Source organism: Gnatocerus cornutus, chromosome 1 (assembly GCF_029298725.1).
Source record: "Gnatocerus cornutus isolate USDA-ARS CGAHR chromosome 1, icGnaCorn1.1, whole genome shotgun sequence".
In the NCBI taxonomy this organism is placed as follows: Eukaryota; Metazoa; Arthropoda; class Insecta; order Coleoptera; family Tenebrionidae; genus Gnatocerus; species Gnatocerus cornutus.
Window position 1 is genome coordinate 12,970,179 of NC_142233.1, and position 27,098 is coordinate 12,997,276.

At 30.5% G+C, this 27,098-nt stretch overlaps 1 protein-coding gene across 3 annotated transcripts in view; it reads left to right on the plus strand.

Annotated features, from left to right (window-relative positions):
* LOC148180391 (protein turtle homolog B-like) overlaps nt 1-27,098 on the plus strand; it is a 524,867-nt gene that overhangs the window by 267,479 nt on the left and 230,290 nt on the right. For all 3 annotated transcript variants that reach the window (XM_088049704.1, XM_088049705.1, XM_088049707.1), the window contains exons 2-3: nt 16,201-16,342; nt 26,434-26,642. In XM_088049704.1, the coding sequence (XP_087905830.1) occupies nt 16,201-16,342; nt 26,434-26,642 (351 nt within the window). The remainder of the gene's footprint in view (nt 1-16,200; nt 16,343-26,433; nt 26,643-27,098) is intronic.

Sequence of the window (27,098 nt, forward strand, 5' to 3'; positions counted from 1 at the left end):
ATTCAAAATTTTCAAAATCTTTTCTACTTTTTTTTATTAAAATTTTTATCTTTGCTATTTTACAGGTTGTAACAATAAAATTTTAGAAAGTTACTAGTAGTCTAGCATTTATTAAGTGTATCAAACTGCAAAATTTTTAAACTAAAATATAGATTTTAGAAAATTTTATTATAGATCGAACAAAATCTTTTCTACTTTTTATTAAAATTTGCTACTTTGTAAGTGTTTTATAAAATTTTACGAAGTTGTTGAGTAAAGCGTGCAAAATTGCAAAATAGTAAAAAAAAATAGAAATTTTAGAAAATTTTAGTTCAAATCTATAATTGTCAACTTTGTAAATTAAAATTTGTAACTTTGCTAGTTTATAAGTTGTATCAATGAAATTTTGAGAGGTTATAACCTCTAAAGTGTTCATTTATTCTGAAAAACTGCAAAATTTTAAAACAAAAAATAGAAAATCTAGAAAATTTTATTTTAAAACGAATCTATAATTTTCAAATTTTTATATGGAAATTTGTATTTTTTTTAGTTTATAAATTATAACAATGAAATTATGGGAAATTGTTACCTCTAATGCGTTTATTAAATGTGTCAAACTGCAAATTTTTAAAAGCATAAATAAAGATTTTAGAAAATTTTATTTTAGAACGAACCAAAAATTGTCTACTTTTATTATTAAAGTTTGTATTTTTGCTACTTTATAAGTTATGACCATAAAACTTTGGAGGGTTACTATCCCAAAAGTGCGCATTTACTGTGCCAAACTGTAAAATTTTCGAACCAAAAACAAAGATTTAGAATATGTTGTTATTCGACAAACTTAAAATTTAACATTTTATAGAAAATTCGCATCTTTGCTAGTTTATAAGTTATGTTATGACAATAATATTTTGCCAGGTTACTCCCTTTAAAGCGCTTATTAATTGTGCAAAATTTTCAAATTTTAAAACCAAAAATAGAGAGTTAAGAAAATTTTCTTGTAGATCGAACCAAATATTTTAAACTTTTTTTATTAAATTTCTTAGCTTTGCTACTTTAAACGTTACGATGATGAAAATTGGGAAGGTTATTATTCTTAAAGTGTTCATTTATTGTCTTAAACCGCAAAAGTTTAAAACAAAAACTATAGATTTTAGATAATTTTATTTTAGGACTTAACCAAAAATTTTTTACGTTTTTTTATTCAAAAATTTTTGTGTTTTTTTTTGTAAGTTATGACTTTGAAATTTAAGAAAATTACTTCCTCAAAATTGTTTCAAACTGCAAAATTTTACTAGAAATGGAGATTTTAAAAGCAAATATATTCAACTTTTTGGTATAAATGAATTCGTATCGCAACTTTTCTGCGCTTGTGCTGTAAATACCATATTATTAGCCACATTATCAGATGCACCAAAACAATAATTACACAGCAAATATGTACCCGAGACTAGAGTAAATTACATGGATACGTCAGACAAATATGCATACATGCAGATTTGCTAAATCATGGACAAGCTGCAATTAGCACCAGTATTGAGGGAAAGGCAGGTAGTATTTGCCATTTATCCTCAATATTATTACAGGAACTTATTATATTGAATCTATATCTAAACTAACTTTACTATCGTGACACATTTCCGGGGAGATTTAACAGAGCTTTCCGCTCACTGAATTTAATACAAGAAAGAAAGCTCTAGTGGAAATATGTGAAACGTGGGCTTCGTTCCCCACGAAATTATGTCGATAATATCCACTGTCTTAGTTATGAGAAGTTCCAAAAATAGCTTTTCGCGAAGCAGAATGGACAAAGCGTGTAAAACAATATTCCCGACTTCTATTTACTTCAAATAATGGGATTTACATTTTCCATTTATATCTAGCAGAGCAACTCTCCAAAAAACATGAACAAACGAGATATAGTTTTTGCCAACTAGATAGAGCTTACTGGTAACTGTCGCAGCCAAGTTTGCATGGACGTTTCTTTGAATCGGCGATATAAATTACATGTCAACAAACCAAAACGTTCAATTTGAATTACAGCCAACACGATGTAAAATAAACAATTAAATTGTAAGCAGCATGTTTCTTTGCGATGGAAAAACTGAGTTTGGCTGAGATAATTCAAGTGCACTCATTACACTTGTACGTGTCTGATACAAGAGGCTACAATTTAAAGCACTTTTCGAGTTCAGACAACAAACACTTGGCGTTGCTAGAAATTAAGAGGAACTAGCTAATAAGGTAAATAAAAATTAGTAGTTTTTTTTTATAATGCAGTACATGTTGATTTTTCGGAATTATTTGAGTGCTGGTCTGTTATTTTGGGGGAGTGAACCACCAGGGCAAAGGATTAAACAAGATTTGATTGATATAATGCATAGGTTGGTTGGTGAATTCAATTCGTCGATAAAACTCCGGGAGCGATTTTGGGTTCTTTTTTGGTTTTGTTGGGTCTGTTATAAAAGGGAAACTGAAATTATACCACAGGAAGAAAAAAGCAATATATGCGAGCAAGAAAGTCGAAGAAATAAAAAAAGTAAAAATTAAAGAGGTATCAATTCTGAAAGTTTTCATCTGAAAGTTTTCATTTTTAGAAAGTCAATTTTCTTATGTCCGGTTGCTTTAGCGACTTTTTATTTAAAACGAAATTGAGAATTAAAGAATTGTTCTTTAAATGAAGCTAAAATTCAATTCGGAGAAGTTTTACATTAAATTATACTCCTCTAAATAACTTTTAAAATACAGAATTTTGGAACAAAAAATAAATATTTAATAATAACACATTCACATTTTGTAAATTTGACAGTTTCAACTTTATTAGAATAAAATTTCTATAGAAGCGCTTATTAAGTTTGCAAAATTACAAAAGTTTAAGCCAAAAAGAAAAATATTTGTATATGCTCAACGAAATTAAAATTCAATATTTTTATTTAATTTTGTGAATTCGACACATTAAATGTTAAAGCATTGAAATTTTGTAAAGTTACTCCAATAGACAATAGATACTTATTAGGTTTACTTAAAAAAATTCAGAGCAAGAAGAATAATTGTTAGAAATTTTTATCTGCTGGATAAATTCAAAATTCAAAATTTTTAATTAAATTCTGTGAATTTGACAGATTCAATGTTAAAGCAACAAAATTTAATACACTTATTTCTACAGAAATACTTATTAAGTTTTTTAAATTACAGAATTTTCGACTAAAATGACAAAATGTAAATTTGACAATTCCATTGTTAGAGCAATTTCTACAAAAAAACTGATTACGTGCATCAAATTACAAATTTTTGACCAATAAAAAACAATTTTAAATTTTTTTATTTGTGGGACCAAATCAATTTTTTTAATTAAATTCTGTTAATTTGACAATTCTAATGTTAGAGCAATAAAAATTGGTAAACTTATTTCTAGCGAAACGCTTATTAAATTTACTAAATTACAAAATTTTATACTAAGAGAAACAATTTTAGAATTTTTAGTTTGCAGGTCGAAATGGAAATTTAAAATATTCCATTTAACTCTGTAAATTTGACAGTTTTATTGTTGGAGCGGTAAAATTTGGTTGACTGACTATTTATTAAGTCTACCAAATTACAGAATTTTAAAAACAAAAACAAAAAAAATTGACTTTTTACTTGCATGATGAATTCCAAGTTTAAAATTTTCGATTAAATTTCTATAAATTTGACAATTCCAATGTTAGAACAATTATATTCGGTAAACTTATTTCTACAAAAAAACTTATTAAGGGCATCAAATTACAAAATTTTTGACCTATAAGAAACAATTTGAAAATTTTTTATTTGTATGACAGAATCAAAATTTTGAAATTAAATTTTTTACCTCAATTCTGTAAATTTGACAATTCTAATGTTAGAGCAATAAAAATTGGTAAACTTATTTCTAGCGAAACGCTTATTAAATTTACTAAATTACAAAATTTTATACTAAGAAAAACAATTTTAGAATTTTTAGTTTGCAGGTCGAAATCGAAATTTAAAATATTCCATTTAACTCTGTAAATTTGACAGTTTTATTGTTGGAGCGGTAAAATTTGGTAGACTGACTATTTAATTAAGTCTAACAAATTATAATTATTTTAGAACAAAAACAAAAAATTTTTTGACTTTTCATTTGCATTCCAAGTTTAAAATTTTCGATTAAATTCTGTAAATTTGACAATTTCAATGTTGGAGCAATGAAATTTTGTTAACTTATTTCCACAGAAATACATATATAGTTTTTTAAATTACAGATTTTTAGACCAAGAAGAACAAATTCTTGATTGGCAAAATTTAAGATTTTCAATTCAATGTAAATTTGATAGTTTTAGTGTTGGAACGGTGATATTAGGTAAACTTATCTCTATAAAAACACTTATAAAGTCTACAGAATGTTAGACTATGAGGAACAAAGTTTTTTTATTTGCAGTTTGAATTCAAAATTTTACATTCTGTAAATTTGATGATTTCAGTGTTTCAGTGTTGGGCAGTGAAATTATGTCGATTTATTTCCATAAAAACACTATCAAATTAAAGAATTTTGAAGCAAGCAAAATCAATTTTAGAATGTTTTATTTCCAGGACGTAATCAAAATTCAAATTTTTTATTTAAATTTTGTAAATAGTTCCAATGTTAGAACGGTAAAATTTTTTTCACTGAATTCTATAAAAGCTCTTGTTAAGTCTACCAAATTACAGAAATTTAAACAAAGGAGAAAAAAATATAGAACTGTTTATTTAGAGGTCGAAATAAAATACATAATTTTCAAATACATTTTTTAAATTCGACAATTTACGTGCTAAACCAGTGACATTTAGAAGACTTATTTCTATGGAAATAAGTGATAAGTGATAAGTGACCAAATTACAATTTTTTAGACTAGGAAACAAACATTTTAAAAAAAATTGATGAAATTAAAATGCAAAATTTTTAATTAAATTTGACAAAATCTAAAGTTTCAATGCTAAAGCAATGAAATTTGGCAGATTTATTCCTATAGAAATATTTATTAAGATCAACAAATTATCACCACCAAATTAATTTTAGACCAAAAAGGCAATATTTTGAAAATGTTATTTGTAAAACAAGCTCAAGTTCTAAATTTTCTCTAAAATTCTGTAAATTCTACAGATGTAACGTTACAACGATAAAATTTTGTACACTTCTTAGGTAAGTTTTGGAAATTATAGAATCTTAGACTAATAGAAGGAAACATTTTAGAACTTTTTATTTACCGGAGGAAATCAAAATTCAAAATTTCTAATTAAATTCGACAACTTCAATGCTAAAACAATAAAATTCGGTAAAGTTATTCCTAAAAAAAATATTTATTTAGTTCACTAAATTACATTATTTTAGACCAATAAGGGAACAGTGGAAATTATCATTTGCTAAGCAAACTCAAATTCAAAATTTTCTTTTAAATTCTTTTAAATTTGGCAGTTTTAACATTACAACCATAAAATTTGATTTATTTATGTCTATAGAAACACTTATTAAATTGTAGCGCAAGGGAGAGAAATTTTTGACATTTTTATTTACAGAACTAACACAAATATTATTTTATGAAATTCTAAAAACAAATTCTCTGAATTTGACGGCTCAAAAGTTAAAGCAATGAAATTTGGTGGTCTCACTTGTTTAGAAAAATTCTTAAGTTGTTCTTAAGTTACAAAATTTCATACTACGAAGGAACAAAAATTAGGAGCTTTCACATGTCGAACGAGTTAAAATTTCAAATTTTTCTATTGAATTATATAAGTTCGACAGTTTCAACCTTAAAGCAATAAAATTTTGTAGACTTAAAACTTAAAAATCGTTTAATTAAGTATAAAAGTGAAAACGTAAAAAAATTTTTTTGTAGGACGGCATAAAAATTCTAATTTTTTTACTAAGTCTCAGTTTTAATGTTAAAGCGATGAAAGTTATAAGACTTAAATCTTTACAGGCATTCATTAAGTTGACGAAATTCTAGAATTTTAGAACAAAACGAATTTTAGACACTTCACTTTAGAATTTACAAAATTTGAACATTAGAAGACCAAATAAACTCAGTGAAGGACCTGAACCTGAAACTAAAGAATTTGCCTAAACAATTTAAAACGAGACAAACAATAAAGAAGAAAAGCAAAACCGAAAAAAATCTCAAATTTCGCCGTGTAAAAACCGTCGGCTTTCCACTCGTGGCGGATCCTTGTCCTTTCACGCTAATCGATTTAGCAGCGGTGGTTCTGGTGAAAGCATTTAAATTGGATATTAATAATATAGGCGTTTGGCCCTTTGACAAGACACGCACACCTGCCTGTGATATAATGTAATCGTTTCATACAGTTAGAGGTTGAATTACTCAAAGGATTCGCATTTCACTTTAGATCTATGATAAACGATGATACATCACAGGGAAAAAAAAGAAATTTGGTAACTTCCGCCAAAACATGAAACCGCGAAAACAGCAAATATCCCCAAAATGATCATGTCTTCCGACACAAAGAAATGTCAGCGAAATCGATAATCCAAGTTCAGCAATAATAATATAGTGACAGCGCAGTCTGCAGTAATCCAGACGTAGATTAATCACTTTTCTGACGCTTCCTGGTTAATTTGCATTCGCTAGCCGGGCGAATTGAAAGCTGTTGTCCCATTTCATCTCGGGCGACGCCTTGGAAGGCTTTTTTGCGGATTTTGCATGGCGCTCGAAAATCATATTTGTCTCGGAAAATTATACAATAAAGGCAAATTCGCACATATTTCCCACTTTTCTTGAATTTAATTTACTCCTTTGCATAATGCGGGACCTCGACATGAAAAATATAATCTTTCGTGAAATATCGCTTTATCTTAAGGAAGCGTGGTCCCCAGAGAGTCGCCCTTCGGGGGATAATATAGACACAAATGTTTTTAATCTCGAAAACGGAAATCGCTCCAGTCTACTCCTGTCTTAGCCGTTACTTTCCGGCACTCGAAATTCAAGACGCGAACGAGACTTGATGTGCATATTAAAAGAGGCCATGCATCTATCTGTTCTCCTCTTATTGTTATTCTTCTCGCTAGGATTGGCAAATGTGCAAAAGACATTGCGAATAGATAAGAAGTTAACGAGGAAGCGGCCGTGAAGAATTTCTGAAAATAATCTCCAAGTATATCGTCTGGAAAAAAGATTCCTCTCAAGAACAAAAAACCATCACCATTTCGGAGTCGAAATCCGAACAAATTACAATTTCATACCCAATAAAGTACGGCAATTATAAAACGATCGAAATGGGGCGGTTGCTGGCTTGTCTACCATGCCATTTACTAGACCGACTTTTTATGGGAACATCGGACTAATTATGCGTGCTTGTAATTGCTCAAAATTGGTATGATCAGAATCTCACGAAAGTCTAGTAAAGCCATTTGCTGGGGCATGCAAATTCGTTCAATTTTATCAAGCCATCTTCTCCCTGTCACTATTTTTAAGGACACAAAAAACGATTTTTACATGAAAAAATTTCATAAATCGTTATGTTTCAGTCGAAGTGTGAAGGAATTAAAAGAATCGAAAAGTGTAGTTTTCTAAATATTTGCTTATCAACCTGAACAATTCTACAAAAATTACAACAAATTTTTGTTCAGAAATTTTAAATTAACTAATTATGCCAAATAATAACGATTTGATTAAATTTAATACTAACGTCGCTTGTATTCTATTTGATTTTATTACATTTGTTTTTATTTCATTTAATCTTATTCCGTTATATTTCGTTTTATCGGGTCCGTATTATTCGGTTCTACTCCATTTGTTCTATTCTGTTCTTTCCATTTGATCTATTCAGTTTCATGTTATATTTCCTTGTATTACATCCAATTTTTTTGCATTGGTTTTAATTCTATTTTCTTCTATTTGCTGCTATTTTAATATTTATTTGTTTTATTTTTTTTTATTTCATTCATTTCGTTCAATTTTCTTTAGAACGTGTACTAACTGTACAAACTTCTTGACAATTTTTGCTTGGTTTTAAAAATGAGGATTTTAAAATACGAGTTTTTCGCTCAAGAATTTTTAAAGTTGAATGATAGATACTATTTTGCAAAAAATGTTACTAATTTTTTACTTTGTCTTAAATATGAAAATTTCTACACTGGGAGTTTTTCACAATTTTGTATTTTGGTGTAGTTAATAAACGACTCAAAAATAAAACTTACTTTAAATTTTATAGTTGTAGCACTAAAATTATCAAAAATACGATTTTGGCAGTTTTGCTTGATCTTAAAAATAAAAATTTCTAAATTCCGCTCTACAATTTTTCAATTTAATGAAGCTAATATACAATTCTAAACTAGTAACATCCGCAAATTTTGTAGCTGTAGCACAACAGTTGGCAAAAGCAAGAATTTTAACAAGGGATGTTGATAATTTTTGGTTGCCCTCAAATATTATATTTTCCAAAATGTAAGTTTTTGTTTTTTAAACTAACATCTTGATAGAGTTTCGTAATAGACTGGTCAAAAAAAGTAACTTCTCCAAATTTCTTAGCTGTTGCACAAAAATGCGAATTCTAGTAGCAGTATTTTTGCTTGGTCTTAAAAGTAAAACATCAAAAATTTGATTTTTCCTCTCTAGATTTTTGCAAATTGGTAGAGTTAATAAACAACTCAAAAATACTAACTGCCTTAAATTTCGTTGTTGTAACACAAAAGTTATCGAAATTACGATCTTTAGCAAAAGATGTTGGCAATTTTTGCTTGTCTTGAAGTGAAAAGTTCTAAAATTCGAGTCCTTGGCTGTACAGTTTTGCAATGTGGTATAATTAACAAACGACTCAAAATAATAATTACCTCGAGTTTTGTAGCTGTAGCACGAAAATGATCAAAATTGCGAATTCTAGCAACAGCAGTTGGCAATTTTTGCTTGGTCTTAAAAGTGAAAGATTCTAAAATTTAATTCTTTTGCTCTAGATTTTTGCAAATTGGTAGAGTTAATAAATGGCTCAAAAATAGTAACTTCTCCCATTTTCATATCTGTAGCACAAAAATGGTCCAAATTACGAATTCTAGCGAAAGCATTTGGCAATTTTTGTTAGGATTTAAAAGTGAAAATTTCTAAAATTTTCTTTTGCTCTAGAACTTTGCAATTTAGTACATTTAATAAACCATTCAAAATCAGTATCTACGCCAAATTTCGTAATTGTAGCACTAAAATTAGCAAAATTACGAATTTTAACCAAGATGTTAGCAATTTTTGCTAGGATTTAAAAATGAAAATCTCTAATATTTAAGTCTTTTGCTCTAGAATCTTGCAATTTAGTAGAGTTAATTAACGTTTTAAAAGTAATAATTATCTCAAATGTTGTAGCTGTAGCACAAAAATGATCAAAATTGCGAATTCTAGCAACAGCAGTTGGCAATTTTTGCTTGGTCTTAGAAGTGAAAGATTCTAAAATTTAATTCTTTTGCTCTAGAACTTTGTAAATTGGTAGAGTTAATAAACGGTTCAAAAATAGTAACTTCTCCCATTTGCATATCTGTAGCCCAAAAATGGTCCAAATTACGAATTCTATCGAAAGCATTTGGCAATTTTTGCTAGGATTTAAAAGTGAAAATTTCTAAAATTTGATTCTTTTGCTCTAGAACTTTGCAATTTGGTACAGTTAATAAACAATTTAAATTTAGTATCTGCTCCAAATTTTGTAATTGTAGTACTAAAATTATCAAAATTACGAATTTTAACCAAGATGTTAGCAATTTTTGCTTGGTTTAAAAAATGAAAATCTCTAATACTTAAGTCTTTTGCTCTAGAATCTTGCAATTTAGTAGAGTTAATTAACGTTTTAAAAATAATAATTATCTCGAATGTTGTAGCTGTAGCATAAAAATGATCAAAATTGCGAATTCTAGTAACAGCTGTTGGCAATTTTTGCTAGGATTTAAAAATGAAAATCTCTAATATTTAAGTCTTTTGCTCTAGAATCTTGCAATTTAGTAGAGTTAATTGACGTTTTAAAAGTAATAATTATCTCAGATGTCGTAGCTGTAGCACAAAAATGATCAAAATTGCGAATTCTAGCAACAGCAGTTGGCAATCTTTGCTTGGTCTTAGAAGTGAAAGATTCTAAAATTTAATTCTTTTGCTCTAGATTTTTGTAAATTGGTAGAGTTAATAAACGATTCAAAAATAGTAACTTCTCCCATTTTCATATCTGTAGCACAAAAATGGTCCAAATTACGAATTCTAGCGAAAGCATTTGGCAATTTTTGCTAGGATTTAAAAGTAAAAATTTGTAAAATATGATTCTTTTGCTTTAGAACTCTGCAATTTGGTACAGTTAATAAACAATTTAAAATTAGTATCCACTCCAAATTTCGTAATTGTAGCACTAAAATTATCAAAATTACGAATTTTAACCAAGAAGTTAGCAATTTTTGCTTGACTTAAAAAATGAAAATCTCTAATATTTAAGCCTTTTGCTCTAGAATCTTGCAATTTAGTCGAGTTAATTAACGTTTTAAAAATAATAATTGTCTCAAATGTCGTGACTGTAGCATAAAAATGATCAAAATTGAGAATTCTAGCAACAGCAGTTGGCAATTTTTGCTTGGTCTTAAAAGTGAAATTTTATAGAATTTATTTTTTTTGCACTAGATTTTAGCAAATTGGTAGAGTTAATAAACGGCTCAAAAATAGTAACTTCTTCCATTTTTATATCTGTAGCACAAAAATGGTCCAAATTACGAATTCTAGCGAAAGCATTTGGCAATTTTTGCTAGGATTTAAAAGTGAAAATTTCTAAAACTTGATTTTTTTGCTCTAGAATTTTGCAATTTGTTATAGTTATAAATAATTCAAAATTAAAATCTACTTCAAATTTTGTAGTTGTAGCACTAAAATTATCAAAACGACATTTAACCAAGATGTTAGCACTTTTTGCTTGGTCTATAAAACGAAAATCTCTAATATTTGAGTCTTTTGCTTCATTTTTTTTTGACGGAGTTAATAAACGATTTAAAAGTAGTAACTTCCTCAAATTTCTAATTGTAGGACAAAAGTTATCAAAACTACCAAAAATTATTATCAATATAGTATTAACCCAGATATGCCTACTGTCCTGTTTTTATTAACAGGATTTAGTAAAATCTAGCTGTTCTGAATAGATAGCGTCAATTTTTGCTGTTAAACAGAGTATTTTAGCTCCTTTTAGCTTAGTATTTTGGGCAGTATATTTGATGACTTAACCAATGACTAATCAAATAGACCTCAAACTTGTCGAGACAGTTTTTCAGATTTGTTGAGTAAAAATTTGTATGTGCTAGACACATTTGCAACAAATTTTTTTAATTGTATCATGTCAAGAGTTAATTTCTTGTTGTTAACAAAATTTTGTTTGAAACATTTTACTTCAATTTGGTACTGCTTCTGTCTATTGTCCGTTTAAAAAGACGCCCTAATTTAGGTACAAGCGCAAATAAGTAGTTAAAAATTATTATTTGTCCTTTTATTTATCATCATTAGAAAATAAAGTTAAAAAATATTAAAAAAGTTACAAAATCTGAAATAAAAAAATATTTTTAGTAAACTTGTCTTTGATGTGTATAATGTGTTGGCTATGGCAAAAACTCCCAGACGTACAATCCGGTTTTACTCGTCAAACTTTATTCCAAAAGGACACTATTATAGTCCATTAAATTCATGAAGCCTTACACTTTAAATAGAGTCTAGATCGAGTTAAACCCACTTGAAAGTAAAAAGTCCTTTCACGCTAAATTGCCTCTCTGTGTACAAGTGAACATTGCCGCCAACCACACCAGGTAAACACAACAATGTATGTATTGAACCAAACTTATTCGCTTCGCCTCAATTTAATGCACTCTCTCGTAAATAACACAGCCGCGTCAACAGGTAACCTCCATTCTGTTAGTTCAGAACTTCATTTATAATACGAATGCAAATGAAATGTGTTGACGATTCAACGTATTTATGTACGTCAGGATTGCTTACCCAATAACAGGAGGCCTGCAAAGTGTAAACAGAACCGTTTGCACTACTGGAATCGTTGACAGTTATCCGGGTTCGCTTAGTACCACGAGAGTGTGGATAGTAGCTCAGGGTTCGCCAAGCGCTAGTGATTTACACCGGAGGATTTGGACGAGCGCCAGGGATAATTCAGGGACGTTAAAAGCTGCGAGCTTCAGCAGACACCAGAACTCATATTCACAACGAAACGTCGATATTCAAAATGTGTCCCATTATAGGAACTGCGGTTTGATCTATCTTCGAAATATGACTGCTCGCGGATGTTATTAGCAGTTATGGAGAACCACTGAACTGAGCTTTGAAATAAAACGAACGAGAAGTAATCAGCTAATCAACGATTTATTGGTGTTAAGGAATGCGAATTTTGCATAATTTTAAGGTAACTAGTTGAGGATTCAGCACTTCAGCTGGTTAACCGGGCGTTATGTATAACAGTATCATTAACCCTTGAACTGATGTGATGTGGCGCGAGATTACGTGGTAATTAGCATTTCCTAATACTTCCTTCGTCTAGATTCTCAGAGAATCACAACTGTTTGTTTATTTTTTTTGTGAGGAATCACAAGTAAGGGGTACGAAATAGACAACACTTGTGGCCACCCCTAAAATCGCCTTTAATTACAAAAAAATTGATACTTGCAGTCGCTTACAGTTAGTTGACAAAGCTCTCGAATCTGGCGAAAAATTTTGTTTTTTATCACTAATAGTTTGGCGCGTTTTTGCGCAATTTGAATAAAATTTTAAATAAAAATTGCAACATTTTTGGTGCAGTTAATATGAAAAAGTCGAAAGTTGATGAAAATTACAATTTAAGTCGTCGCGACTTTAAATTGTAGATGATAATAACTATTTTCTTTGTAAGATTCTAGATCTTGGTCAACCGTAAACATGTTCTCATTTTCAAATTTTTTTGTTTGAAATTACAGATGTAGTATATGGGACAACGAGCTTGAAATTGTTCGCATTTCTCATAAGTATGAACATTTGTACCCGAGGCGAAGTCGAGTGGGAAATGGACACTATGCGAGTTTTACAATGTACTTTTTCTACATTGGTTTGTGCAAAAGAAACACTGAACGATGTCGTTTAAAGTGGAAACCAATTTTTGTTTGGATTTTGTAGTTTTTTGTTTTCCTCGTCAGATTTTCTTTACGTTTTTTCTACATCCTTTTTAAATTCACTCTGCATTGTAGTAGTACCTAGTAGTAGTAGTAATTTTTTTTTTTTTAGTCATTGTTTCTTGATTATTTTTAATGTTATTTGAGCTACTTTATTTTACACTCTTTACATTATTTCTAGATTTTTCAGTAACACCATCTTAAATTCTTTCTAAATTATCTCTAAATTATCTAAATCTGAGTTTTCTGGTTATGATTCGTTGTTTAGGTTCTTCAGATTTAATCCTTTAAATGCTTTTTTTTCGATTATTTTTTTGTCATTTTAGATCTCCTAAATTATTGAAACCTTTTTGAATTCGATATTTATTTCGACTTTTGGTATTTTTTTTTTCAATTTTGTTTTTTAGTCTTAAAGACTATCAGAAGTTTCTAAATCCTGAAAAATTTTTGCTCGTTTTCTCTCTAGATTTTGATCGTAGTAGATTATCTGTTAGAAATTCTTCATAGAAACTTTTTGGAGTTTGTAATATTTTTGGTATTTTCTAAATTCACTTTATATTATTAAAAATGTTTTCTTTGATTAAAAAATGACTTTTAAGCTTTATGTACAATTTTTGTGTTTTCTTTTGAGACACCCGTATAACAGGGTGATGAAAAAAAGACGCCCATGCTACCAACATGTTTCAGCAATTTGTTTCCTGAGGCCAAAATTGAAAACCAAATCGAAATTAGTGCCTTTTTAACTAAGATAGAAACTTTCATTTATAAAGTCTATTTGGATGAACATTTTATAACAATTTCATTGTTGGACATCACATTTTTAACAGTTAATGATATTCTGTATCAAAAAAGAATAAAAAACGCTTTAAACCAAGTTTCTTAACTTTTGAAAGTATTATTTCTTGGCTTTGTAGACAATTTTTCAACGTTGCAACCATGGAAAGCTCTTAGTATTAGTTGCTTAGTTGCGGAGACTGCCAAATGTAAAATTTCATTAGAAAGATTTCAGCAGCATTGCAAGTTTTACCTTTAAAATAAAATCATCAATTAAAAAAGAATAGGTTTAGTTATTTCGATGCAAACGACAATTTTTTGCTGATTTTTGCAGTTTTCTGGCTTTAATTCGCAAAGAAGAGCTCGAAATCTACAAAACCCTCAATTTTTCTCAAGATTCAACGGCTGAATTGCAAGAAAACAGCAGAAATTTGCACGAATTCATCAGATTTCTTAGAGAAATCCGCTTATTTCGATGCTAAACGACGATTTCTCGCTGATTTTCGCAGTTTTCTGGCTTGAATTCGCAAAAAGAGCTCGAAATCTACAAAGCCATAAATTTTGATCAATACTCAACGGCTGAATTGCAAGGAAACAGCAGAAATCTGCACGAATTTATCAGGATTCTTAGAGAAATCTGCTTATTTCGATGCAAAACATGGCCCACTCATGGGCGTCTTTTTTTAATCACCCTGTATGTTGTGTTTTTTTCTGGTAAAGTAGGGACACAATTGTTTCTTTTTTTATTTACGATTTTTAAATTTGTTGTTGCTTTTCTTAGATTTATACATATAGCTTATAGTGCCATTTGTCATATTTTTATATTTTCAAATTTTCTTTAGATTTGTTTAGTATTTTCCAGATATATGAATTTTTGTTTTTTTTATATAATGCCTAGAGCAAATTTTTAAATTTTCTTTAGTTTTTGTAAATTTTCTGGATTTGTTTAGATTTAGTCTGATTTTCTTCGAATCTCTAAATAAAGTACCTACTTCAGGTTTTTCCTTGATTCTGCTTATATTTTGCAAACCTTATTTTATTGAAATTTCTTAGACCTTCTTTTAAATCGCACTTTTTGGACTTAAAGACTAGATTTTCTTGACATTGTCTTTAATTTTTCTTAAATTTTTTCTAGATTATCTAGAAAAGCGAAGGTTTCTGCAAAAATTTGAAACTAAAGACAAAAGGGATAAAGTTAATCTAAAAATGATTTGACGGGTTTGGCACTTAATTTAAAAATTAAAAAAATGACTTTAAAAATATTTTTTCTCCTTTTGATTTGCAAAGTATATTTTCCAAACTGTTTAAAAAATGTCAGATTACAATGACCCTCTCAGCCGCCAAAGCAACAATTTTACACTTCTAAATCAAAATAAAAAAAAAACAAGTTTGGCGCTGTCTATTAGAAGATTAAAAAATTGCAATTGACATTGTGAAAAACTGATCAAATCAACATTGTTAATTTTGGTTTCGATACTTTAACGGCCAAAAATCATTTTTGCGCTAAAGATTGATTTTGTAGAAATTTTATGAGTACGATTCTGTCGTCGTAAAAGTAATGGCCCCATTTTTTATTTGCGACGACTGTTTCAAAAATTCCGAGTACGGTTCTGTCGTTTTAATCAGCCTTTGAATATGTTTTCTTCATTATTTAGACGGAGTTAAAGTGGCGATGCCTTCAAGACAAATATCCAAAAAATGTGTTGAAAATGTTTTTTCTAGAAATTTTGAGAGTACGGATCTGTCGTCGTAAAAACAATGGTTGTTTATATTTATAAACATCTTATAGAAACATCATGTTGCAAACATATCGCACCGCTTTTGTGCTCGGCTTCGAATTCGCAATTTGTTGAGGCTTAAAGCGGACCAATTTATGGGTTTTCTATCCCAAATAAAATCACACGTCAGCACGTCAGCAATATCGGTTCATAAACAGAGTCCGATTGGAAAAAATCGAGAAAACGGCCTCCAAAGCACCCAGAGAAACAAAATTAAGTCATTTTGGCTAGAACAGGACGTTGTTTTTCTGAAAAGTGGGTTCGCGACCTTTGGCGATTTGCCGCCTCCGAAAAGTGCGATCATCGGAAAAAAACTCGGACCTCTCACTCAAAAAGCGAGAGTCACCCAGAGCGTTTTAGTAAGAGTTAGTTAAAATTAAAATGATCTGTGAATGCGGCAGTTCAAAAAATCATGTACAGTACTCTCGCAAAACGCTCATAGCGAAAGCTCGCTCACATGTAGCTCGTTCCGCTGTGAAGTCTTTCCGGCGATTCTCATCAGAATTGGTTTCTAATCATGTCTTCTTTCTTTTTCAGCGAGTGCTACGTACTCAGTGGAAGCAGTGCAAGGCGGTGTGGCCAAACTCCCCTGCGACATAATTCCCGCCGTCGCTGGAGACAAAATGCACATAGTGATATGGTTTAAAGACGGCGAGAATCGTAAAACCCCCATATACTCGTAAGTAATTAGCCGCACTACATGCTCTATGCAATTAGCAATATTAAGTACAGTGTATTTCGCTTAACGAAACACGATGAATATCTTGCCTTCGTTAAATTATTTAAACCCGCTCGATGAATGGGGATCAATTAGAATAACAACATGTTAGCGTCATGTTTGAAATTTAACGTGTTGATTATTGTGTGTTGAGTGGACGTGTTTGAAATTATACATCGTTAGCAGGCTATCATCGCTACCCTTGAATCAATCACCTTTTTCGGGTGTCGCCGCATAATTAAGGGAAGTTCCAGTGCGTTTGCTCGATCTCGGTGATAATTCATTTCCCTTTGACAAGCGCTGCTATTAGTGATGAATTTAGATTGTGAAAGGAGTATTGTCTTGATTGACAATAACTTTACAGACGTCAGTTCCGTTTTGTTTAGGAAAGAGTTAATCGATTAAGAGTTTCTTGAAATAATATTCAAATGACTAGGCGTTTTTCATAAGGAATCCCATTCATTCTCGATGAAGAAGTCCAAATGGAAATGCATATGCAAACTGGATTTTTCGATTTAGTCTAAGTGCATTCTATCGTAACGATTTCAACTAGGATAGAAATACGAGAATGGTGTGATTATTTTACCTCGTTCATCTATCACACTGTCAAAACAGAATTCGATCTTGTTGAATATTTTCCACGTTTTTTCCCGTGGAAATTCGAGGTGGCTGGGTAAACTTTTTTTAAATTTGACGGATGTGTTGCTAATGAACTACATTGTACTAAAATGTTTGCCAATTAAAAATCCCCGTTTTTGCGGTAAAAGTGTGCTAAGGAAATATCGGCTAAAAAAATTATTTATTTTTCGAGCACTTTAATTTTTAAATCAAAATAGTCTGATTCTGAATCTAAAGCCTGTTTTGCTACATCAGGTCAGGATTCAGAAATACAGGTGTCCTAGAATTCGCGCCCCAGAGAGAAAGGGCTTATGGGGGCAACAATTTTCACCCAAAATGTTGCAACTAAAATTTTTTAACTCAAAAAATAATTGAGAAAAGACAAAAAACGATAGCCAATCCTGAAGCTGAACAGAATTTAAAAATCGGTAACTATGGACACATACACATTCATTGGTCAGATGAATATTAGACATTGGGATGGCCATTTACTCCACTTCTCGAATAAGCTTTCGGGATTGGTTGTTAATTTTTTGTCAGTTCTCGAATACTATTAAGCTAAGTCAATTTTTGTTTTTAAATTTACCATTTGTATTGCTGTCGGCACTCTTCCTTGCTTTTTGGGGCGCGAGTTCTGGGACAGCCTGTATTCTACAAATTAATTGCCTTGGGATAAACAAATTCTTACTTTTTTCCATTTTACTCAAAACCTAATTTATGAAATTTTCATTTTTAAGATGAGCCAATAATTTCCAATATTTTTTATTTAGATCTGTAATTTTGTTAATCTTGGCGCTATAAGAATAAAATTTGAAGCAATCACTATTTTTGACTTGTTCACTGTCTGTTATAAATTCCAAATTTTTTGAGCAACAGGACAACAGAAAAGGACCTAAAAATTTTAAATATTTTTTATTTAGACCTGCAATTTTAATAGTTTTAATGCTAGAGCTAAGACATTTGTACGGATTATTGTGTTTGACTCATTAACTCTCTGTCAAAGATGCAAAACTTTTTGGGCAAAAAGGACGAATTTTGAAAATTTTTATTTTAGGACGAGTCAAACATTTCTAATATTTTTCATTTGGACCTGTAATTTTGGGAGATTTGATGCTGATGACTATGACATTTGGAGAAATTACTATTTTGGACTTGTTGACCGTCAGAAATTCTAAAATTTTTGAGCAACATGTTTTCTTTGAACTTGTAGTGTTGGTAGTTTCGACGCTAAGGTAATAAAATTAATTATAAAGTAATTATAAAGATTACTATCTTTGACTTGACAACATTTTTTTTTTAGAAATTTTTATTTTTAAGACGACCCAAACATTTATAATATTTTTCATTCGGACCTGTAATTTTAGTAGGTTTAACACAAAGACTATGAAATTTGCACAAATTACTGTCTTAGACCTATCAATTGTCTGTCAGAAATTTTTTGAGCTACAGGGAAGGATTTAAAAAAAATATATTTTCAAGACAAGCCAAAAATTTCCAAAATTTTTTCTTCGAACTTGTAATGTTGATAGTTTTGATGCTAAGGCTATGAAACTTGTAAAAACTATTTATTGTCTTTGGCTTATTAAATGACTATCAAAAATTTTAAGTTTTTTGAGCAGCAGCAGCGGATATTAAAAATTTTTAATTTTAAGACCAGCAAAAATTTACAATATTTTCTTTAGGATCTGTAATGTTAGTAGTTTTGACCCTATGGCAATGAAATTTGGAGCTGTTACTCTTTTTGGTTTGTTCATTATCAGCGATTTTAAATTTTTTTAGCAATAGGGACGGATTTTAGAAATTTTCAATATTTTTTATTCAAAGTTGTAATTTTGGTAGTTTCGACAGAAGGGTTTTGAAATTTGAACATATTACAATTTTTGACTTGTTGACTATCTGTGCTAAATGTCAATTTTTTTTAGCAAAAGGAACAGATTTTAAAAATTTTCATTTTAAGACTAGCCAAAAATCTTTAATTTTTTTCCTTTGGACCTGTTATTCTGGTACTTTTGACGCGAGAGCTATAAAGATTCAACAAATTATCACTTCTGATCTGTTGACTGTCTGTGCCAAATTAATTTCTAACTTTTTTAGCAACAGAAACGGACTTTTCATTTATAAGACGAGCAAAAAATTTCTGTAATTTTGGTAGTTTTGGCGCGGCAGCTATGAAATTTGAACAAATTACTGTTTTTGACCTGTTGACCGTCTGTGCCAAATCTCGTTTTCTTTAGCAAAGGGACGGATTTTAGAAATTTTCGTTTTCAAGTAGAAGAGCCCAAAATTTCCAAAATTTTCATTCGAACGTGTAATGTTGGTAGTTTTGACGATAAGGTAACGAAATTTAGAAAAATTACTGCCTTTGACACGTTGACTCTCCTTTATCCCAAATTGTTTGAGCGGCAAGGACAAATTTTAGAAATTTTAATTTTTAAGACTAGCCAAAAGATTCTAATATTTTTAATTCAAACCTGTAATTTTGGTAGTTTTGACACAACGGCTATGAAATTTAAACAAATCATTATTTTTGTCTTGTTGGCTGTCTTGTCCAAATCTCAAATTGTTTGAGCAACAGACAGGATTACAAGGTTTTATTACAATTTCGATTCGGTTCTGTAATTTTGGTATATTTGATGCTAGGGCCATGAAATTTAAACAGGTAACTGTTGTTGACTCACTGACTGTCTCTCAAAGATCCTAAATTTTTTGAGCAACAAGAACGGATTTTAGAATGTTTTATTTTCAAGACTAGCCAAAAAATTGCATGATTTTTGGTTTGAATCTGTAATTCTGGTAGTTTTAACGCGAGGGCTTCCAAATATAGACAGAATACTATTGTAAACTTGTTTATTGTCTGTACCAAATTTCAAATATTTTAAGCAACAGAAACAGCTTCAAAACTTCATGGCTTGTTTTCTAATAGTTGTTGTTCCAAATGATATAGAATTGTATTTGTTATTAATAAAAATGATTGATAACGCCCTAGTTTGTTACAAATGACAAAATAATCTAAAAGACAATATCATAAAATGCCTTCATCAAACCTTGTTGCAAATTTTCCAGAAGTTGCAGCCAAGACACTGAGGGTTGAGGGCCATTTTGAGGTCAAAACACTATCTCCTTATTATTTCCTTGTGTAAATTTACTGTTAGAACCACACTACCCTTGCCTAGCTAATTTTAAATTTATTACGCACATAAATGTGGCGTTTAGATAAACGCAGTGGGGCTATTAAACGTTTTATACGTTTAGTCAGGCGGATTATCGATAATATAATGAAATTATTCAAATTAGAAATCGTGGTCTGACACAACGTGTCTTACATCATGCATTGCTTTTGAAATATAAAATATTCAGGTGCTTTAATAAAATCGAGGTACGGTACCTGGGGGAAATGAAGTCCACCTAATTCAGAATAACTATACAGGATGTCCCAGAACTCGCGCCCCAGAGAGCAAGGGATGGTGCCGACAGCAATACAGATGGTAAATTTCAAAACAAAAATTGACTAAGTTTAATAGTATTCGAGAACTGATAAAAAGTTAACAACCAATCCCAAAAGCTTATTCGAGAAGTGGAGTAAATGGCCATCCCAATTTCCTAGGCAACGAGAGTCTAATGCTTAACTGACCAATGGATGATAGTATGTGTCCATAGTTACCAATTTTCAAATTCTGTTCGGCTTCGGGATTGGCTACAGTTTTTTTTGTCTTTTCTCGGTTATTTTTTGAGTTAAAAAATTATGGTTTCAAAATTTTGGTTCAGAATTGTTGCCTCCATAAGCCCTTTCTCTCTGGGGCGCGAGTTCTGGGACACCCTGTATAAAATTGAAATGTTGTTTGTCGTTTTAAGTTTGACACGCCTTTGGGCACAAGTGCGTATTTATGTAATTTTTGTGAAGTTCTTGTCTGAACTGTCATTTGACGCATTTATTGTGGAAAAAATCGTGTATGCAACTCGTACGAAAAGTAACCTGTTGTCCAAACTCGACCTATAACGTAAAGCAGTATAATTTCGCAACTTGATACAAAAATAACTATTTTGTACTAATTTTATTATTAAAATAGGGTCTTATTTGCCGCAGGTACCGTATTAACTGCGATCACTATCGAACATTAAAGTGTAACCTGAAACTAAATGTAGCAATTGCCTTAAAGTATTCCTTGAAGGCAATACAAGAAGATAAAATTAATTACAACAAATTAGTTTTATTGCAGTAACAAGAGCACCGGTTTCATGAATAATCTGTACAAAATAACAGGAAATGTCGTGGTGTGAAACAAGTCGAACTTGAAAAAATAAATAACGAGTGCCTTCAACAACTCACTCGCCGAAATGTTTTATTCAATTTTTATTTACGATGAAGAGTAACAAAGCTTTCATCAAAGTATAGCCACAATAATTATCTCATTTATTATGAAAAGGAGGTATTACAGTGAGGTAACAAAGGTTACGCGTAATTTCTCCCAAGCGTTCTGACCTGATTCTGTGATGCTTCACTGTGTCAGTTCGGCACAGACCTGCAACATTATAATGACAAACAGCGTCTCTCCTGTCACAACACAGACCTCAAATTATGCAGATTGGACCTGTTGGCTTATGCGATGGGCTTCAGTGAGCAGGTATTGCAAAAGTCGGATGTGGGGGATACGCAGGGACAGTTCTTAATTTGTACGAAATGTAAATTTGAAAAAATATTTTTCTGCTTCCGAACTGTGAAATTAAATTTCGATCCTACAACTAGACAAAGAAAGGCGTGTTTTGGGTTGCGTATATTAAGGTAAATATTAGTTCTTCAAACGTATTTTATTACAGCTCTAGACGTTTTAGCTTCTACCACACTCAACATTTTCACTTTAATTTGAAACGTCTTAATAAGTCAGTTTGAAACAATGTGCGACTACACAAAATTACGAATTTATCAAATTAGACATAATTAAAATTAGAACAAAAAATTTTCATTCTTGATGACGAAGAAAATGTCGCAGATTGTAAGTACAGCTATATTAATTTGTGACTGCGTTCTCTTTGTTGTTTGTCTGTATTATACAGACACTTGCAAAGTTCTGAGACTTTAAGCTTCAAATTGCGTACAACTTTGTTGTTATGTTCATTGTAAAAGATGGTGCTTTTAGTTATTAATATCTAGAGCTCGGGGTCAGAAAACATAGACTGTGAAGAAGAAGAAAATAACAATTAGATGTTAAGATTAGAAACTCAAGGAACAGGTAATTAGTTTGATCAAGCGTCAGTGATTGATGATGACTGAGAAAAGAGTAACATTTTTTTTAGTATTACTTGATTGCATAGTAATAGTATGTAACACGTTTAAAACTAACTATTCTACATTCGTACTTTAATAAACGCTTGACTAAAGTGATATTTATCGAACTTGCTACATAATATACTATTAATTCTAGAATTTTTCTTTTGATTACTTTTTAATTGTATTTATCTAAACTGTTTCTTCAGTTCTTTTTATTATACAGGGTACTTTTGTTATACAGGGGTGATAGAGGGTTTTCTTGTTTTGCAAATTTTTAGTTTGTGTCGAACAAAAAAAGTTCTAACATTTTCTGTTAAATTTGGTAATTTTTGCATTTTTAGCCTTGATGTCGTCAAATTTGGAGACATTATCATGTTTAATTTTGTTCACCAATTACGATCAATTGCAAAATTTTAAAGCAACAAAGTGAATTTTTAACAATTTTTATTCTCAGAACAAACCAAAATGTTTTTTTCTTATCTATTAAATTCTGAAAACTTTGAAAATTGTCGTTTTAAAACTCTAAGAAAAATGACTTTCTTCAACTACAAAACAAAAATTTTTGAAAGTTGTTTTTACAGAGCCGTTTTGTATAGTTTTGTATTAAATGCTAACTTTGGCCGATTTAATTCTAAAATATTAAAATTTGGGAAAATTTTACCATTTTTAACTTGTTTACAACTGCACTGAAACAAACAAAATCTAAAAAAAATTAATAAACAGGATAATCAACAATTGTCAAATTTTTCCTAAAGCCTGTAACTTTGGTAGTTTATGCAAGGCGATTTTTAAAAAACGGCAGGCGTTGTAGAATTTTTATTTATGAACCGATGTCAAAAATTAAAAAAACAAATTAAATGGTTTTTAATTTACTATAATCTGATGATTTTAGAATTTTTCTAAATGTCTTAGGATTTTTTCTTATTTTAAATTGGCACTCATTTTTTTTTTGCATAATTTGGAAGATATTAATTCTCTTGATTCAGAAATGTGTAATATGTTCTAATTTTACAAAAAAAATATTTTTAAACAAATTATCAAAATTGAAAAAAAGAGGCAATAAAAGTTAAGAAAATCTAGGTGCATGGTGTCAATTGTGCAATGAAAAAAACGGGATGTCGTTTCAATAGTATTTTAATATATAATAATTTAATTTAATAAACAATAATTTTAAAAAAGATTGCCAATTCTTTCTGTTATTTGCTGCTTTTTGACATTACAATAGCGGTATTGTGTTATTTGACAGCACGCATCTAGATTTTATTAACTTATGTTGCCTAAATTTTTTCATTTTTGAATTTTTTTTTTAAATATTTTTGTAAAGTAGAACATATTACACATTCCTGAATCAAGAAAATTAATATCTTCCAAATTATGCAAAAACATATATGGGTGCCAATTTAAAATAAGAAAGTTGAATAACGCGCAAAAGATACTAAGACAATTAGAAAAATTCTAAAATCATTAGTTTATAGTAAATTAAAAACCATTTAATTTGTTTTTGAAATCGGTTCATAAATAAAAATTCTACAACGCCTGCCGTTTTTTAAAAATCACCCTGTATGTCAGGACGATAAAATTTTGAAATGCACCATTCTTTAGATACTTATTAATTCTGCCAGTACCAATTTTTAGGACAAGAAAGAATAATTTGGGGTAATTTTATCTGTCGGATGACCCAAAATTTTCAAAAATTTTGTATTAAAAAGCAGAATTTTAGTCAAATTTTAGAATTATATAAGAATATGAAAATTTATTGGGTCAATTCTTGGTATTAAATTTTCAAAATTACAATTTATTCAGTTAAACTCAGTTTAATCATCGCTCATTGCTAATCGAAACGCGCGTCAGCATTTTTTGACAAAATTTGGTGTTTGGGAATAAATTGTAATTTTGATAATATAAGAATATGTTTTTTTTTTGTTCTAATTTTTTGAACTAACCGAAATTTTCAAAAAATTTCAGACTACTTTTGCAATTTTGATGATTTAGCATTTATTAACTGTGCTAAATTAAGAGCTTCTTGTATATGTTGCAGGTGTCGATAAAACATTGTATATTACAATAGGATAGTTACATATCAAAATCTCACTAGTAATATAATAGGTACTTATCTGAACGGATCAAACCATCGTCTTTATGGGCAATTTATTAAATGCTTAAGAGGACACTTTAATCTCAAAAATAACATAAACATAACAAAAATTTTGTAATTTCAATACATTGGTGTAACATATCTTTACTATAGTAGTCGTGAAAAAAGTATAGTATGTAAGACGTTTATAAATTAATCTACACTTACTTTGAAACACTCATTTCGCTTGTATCTAAATAAACTCGCGACTAAAGAGACATTTATAAAACTTGTTACATAATATACTATTTTCTACTTCCGTTTTAAGATGCCGTTTTTAGTTGCCATTAGTAAAACGAAGTGACGTTTTTAACACATCGTGTCACCCGTGACTAAAGTGGCAGTTTAGTGACGGGTTGGATTTAACCACTGATGAAATTAATAGTTGGTTAGACACTGATTTGGTCGTTTTGCATTTCAAATCGTAGAAAAAGTATGGTAGGTAATAACAATTATATAAAGTACTTTAGACGTTCGTACTTTAAACACTCGTTCCGCTCGAGCGTAACTGAACTCTTAACTAAAGTGACATTTATTAAACTTACATAATATACTTCCACTTCAATAAATTCTCTTTTTAATCGCATTTATTTAAACTGTCAAAATTTCTCAAAGTTTCTCCCACTCTTATTATACGGAGTGATTATTTTAATTTGTGATCTAGGCGGCTTTGACTCAAATTAACGGAGGTCGCCCGCACAGTTTTGACAGTTTTAGGTTAAAACCTGGAAAAGGCGCCAAACTTTGAAAGTGGTGGTATGCTAATAAATCGTCATGAAATAACCATTGTTACATTTAGTCAGTCATTAAAACACTTTGAGCAGCAGTTTAGTCCAGGCTTAACGTTTCAGCAGAAAGTTTTTGCCATGAAGCGTAAATTTGAGGTTATGTCCTTTTTTTTTTTAAACCAACAAAACCGCAATCTTCTTTTGCATTACAACCGGCAACATCGCCTAGGGAGATTTTTGGTGAGAAAATAATTGTCAAAATTTTGACATTTCTGAAAATTAGGCAGTTTCCGTTAAAAACATTTCTTTAACAGCCTGTTGGATTGCAAATCAAAAGACTTAATAGTGAAAAGACTCGGCACAGCCTAAAAGGCCGTTTTGTCTAATCAAATTGTCAATTAGGCAACAGACTTTACTAAATTTAGAGCACTCTGTCTCGCTATGAAGAAGCGAGCAAAACGCGCCGCGCCGTACTTAGCTAGCGTTGCAACTTCTCGACCGTTCTTTTTCTAATTCTTTCGACTTGTTATTCAAAAATTCAGATGCAGTTTCGACTGAAAAGCGTTTGAGAGTTTTCTCCTCTTCGGACTTTTGGCTTTCAATTTTATGTTCGCGCTGTCATGTGACTGCAATTGAGCGTCGGCGCAAACGTAAACAAATCCCGACTTTGAAACCAAAATCAAAAAGAGTGAAGTATCGTTTGGCCAAGAATTTTAGAACACAGAGAATAGCAAAAATATCTAAAATTCAAAAGTTTAAGAGATTAATTCAAAGCACCTTTTTAAATCGTACATTTTAATTCCCATTCCATGTTGGTAGAAAAACTGTCTGATGTTAAATTTTTTAAATTAATGCGTTTAGTTTTTTCCATTTGTTTGTATTTGACGGGCTTTCAAGTGGAATTACGTCGTTATTATTTTAATACCACGCTTTCCATACTTTTGCTAAAATCACTACAAAGTTACCGTAAATAAAGCAAATTAAATTCATCACAAAGCTGAACAATTCAATGAATAAAATATGCTTCGTACTGCTATTTTGTTTTCTTGCTTCCATTCCAGCGAGCGGAATTGTCGGAAAGATTCGAAGTTATTTGGATGAATTGGCACGTTATGTTTTCAACACAAATAGTGCCCCAATTACGCGGCATAATTAAAGTCTCTATTTAAGCCGTCTTAATGAAATTCTTCTCTTACAAAGACTTTTTGTAGGTCACTAAACAAGCGCCTGCAATCGCACTGAACGATCTTGTTGCTATTTGTTGAGGATTTTGCTCGACTAATCTATTTCTTTGTCATCCTTCCAGGTTCGACTCAAGGGATAAACTTCCAGAGCAAGGGAAGCACTGGCATGACGAAAGTGTCTTGGGAGGTCGGGCTTACTTCCGCTATCAAGACAATCCAGCTAAACTTACACTGGACAGTGTCCGAGACACCGACGGGGGAATCTATCACTGCCGAGTCGACTTTAAACAAACTCCTACAAGGAACATTAAAGTCAACTTGACCATCATCAGTAAGTTTATCGTTTAATCATCTTGCGGCCGGCGCTACAGGAGACTGGAATTAACTTCTTGTTATTTTACATTACATTTCTTCCACTAAAAAACACGTCAAACTTGATTATCATTCTGGAAGCTCGACGATTTTTGTTTCATGTTTTTTATATTTAAAAGAATAAACATGTATAAAAAATTCAGAATGCAAAGAAAAGTTATTTTCTCGGGGGAGAAGTCGACTCTTATTATGGCAGCTCAAAGAATACTTTTCGCCGTTTTAAGACGTTTTAAAAATGAAAAACAATTAAATGATGACGGGATCGATTTTGGGAGGAGAAATGCCATCACCATTTTTTTAGCGATATATTTAAAAAAATGTAAAATAATTAGTTATTGGGGCGTTATAATACGGCGATCGGAGAAAATGATTAATTAAGATACATCTATAAACTTTTTAGTCCTCGGGTTTGATC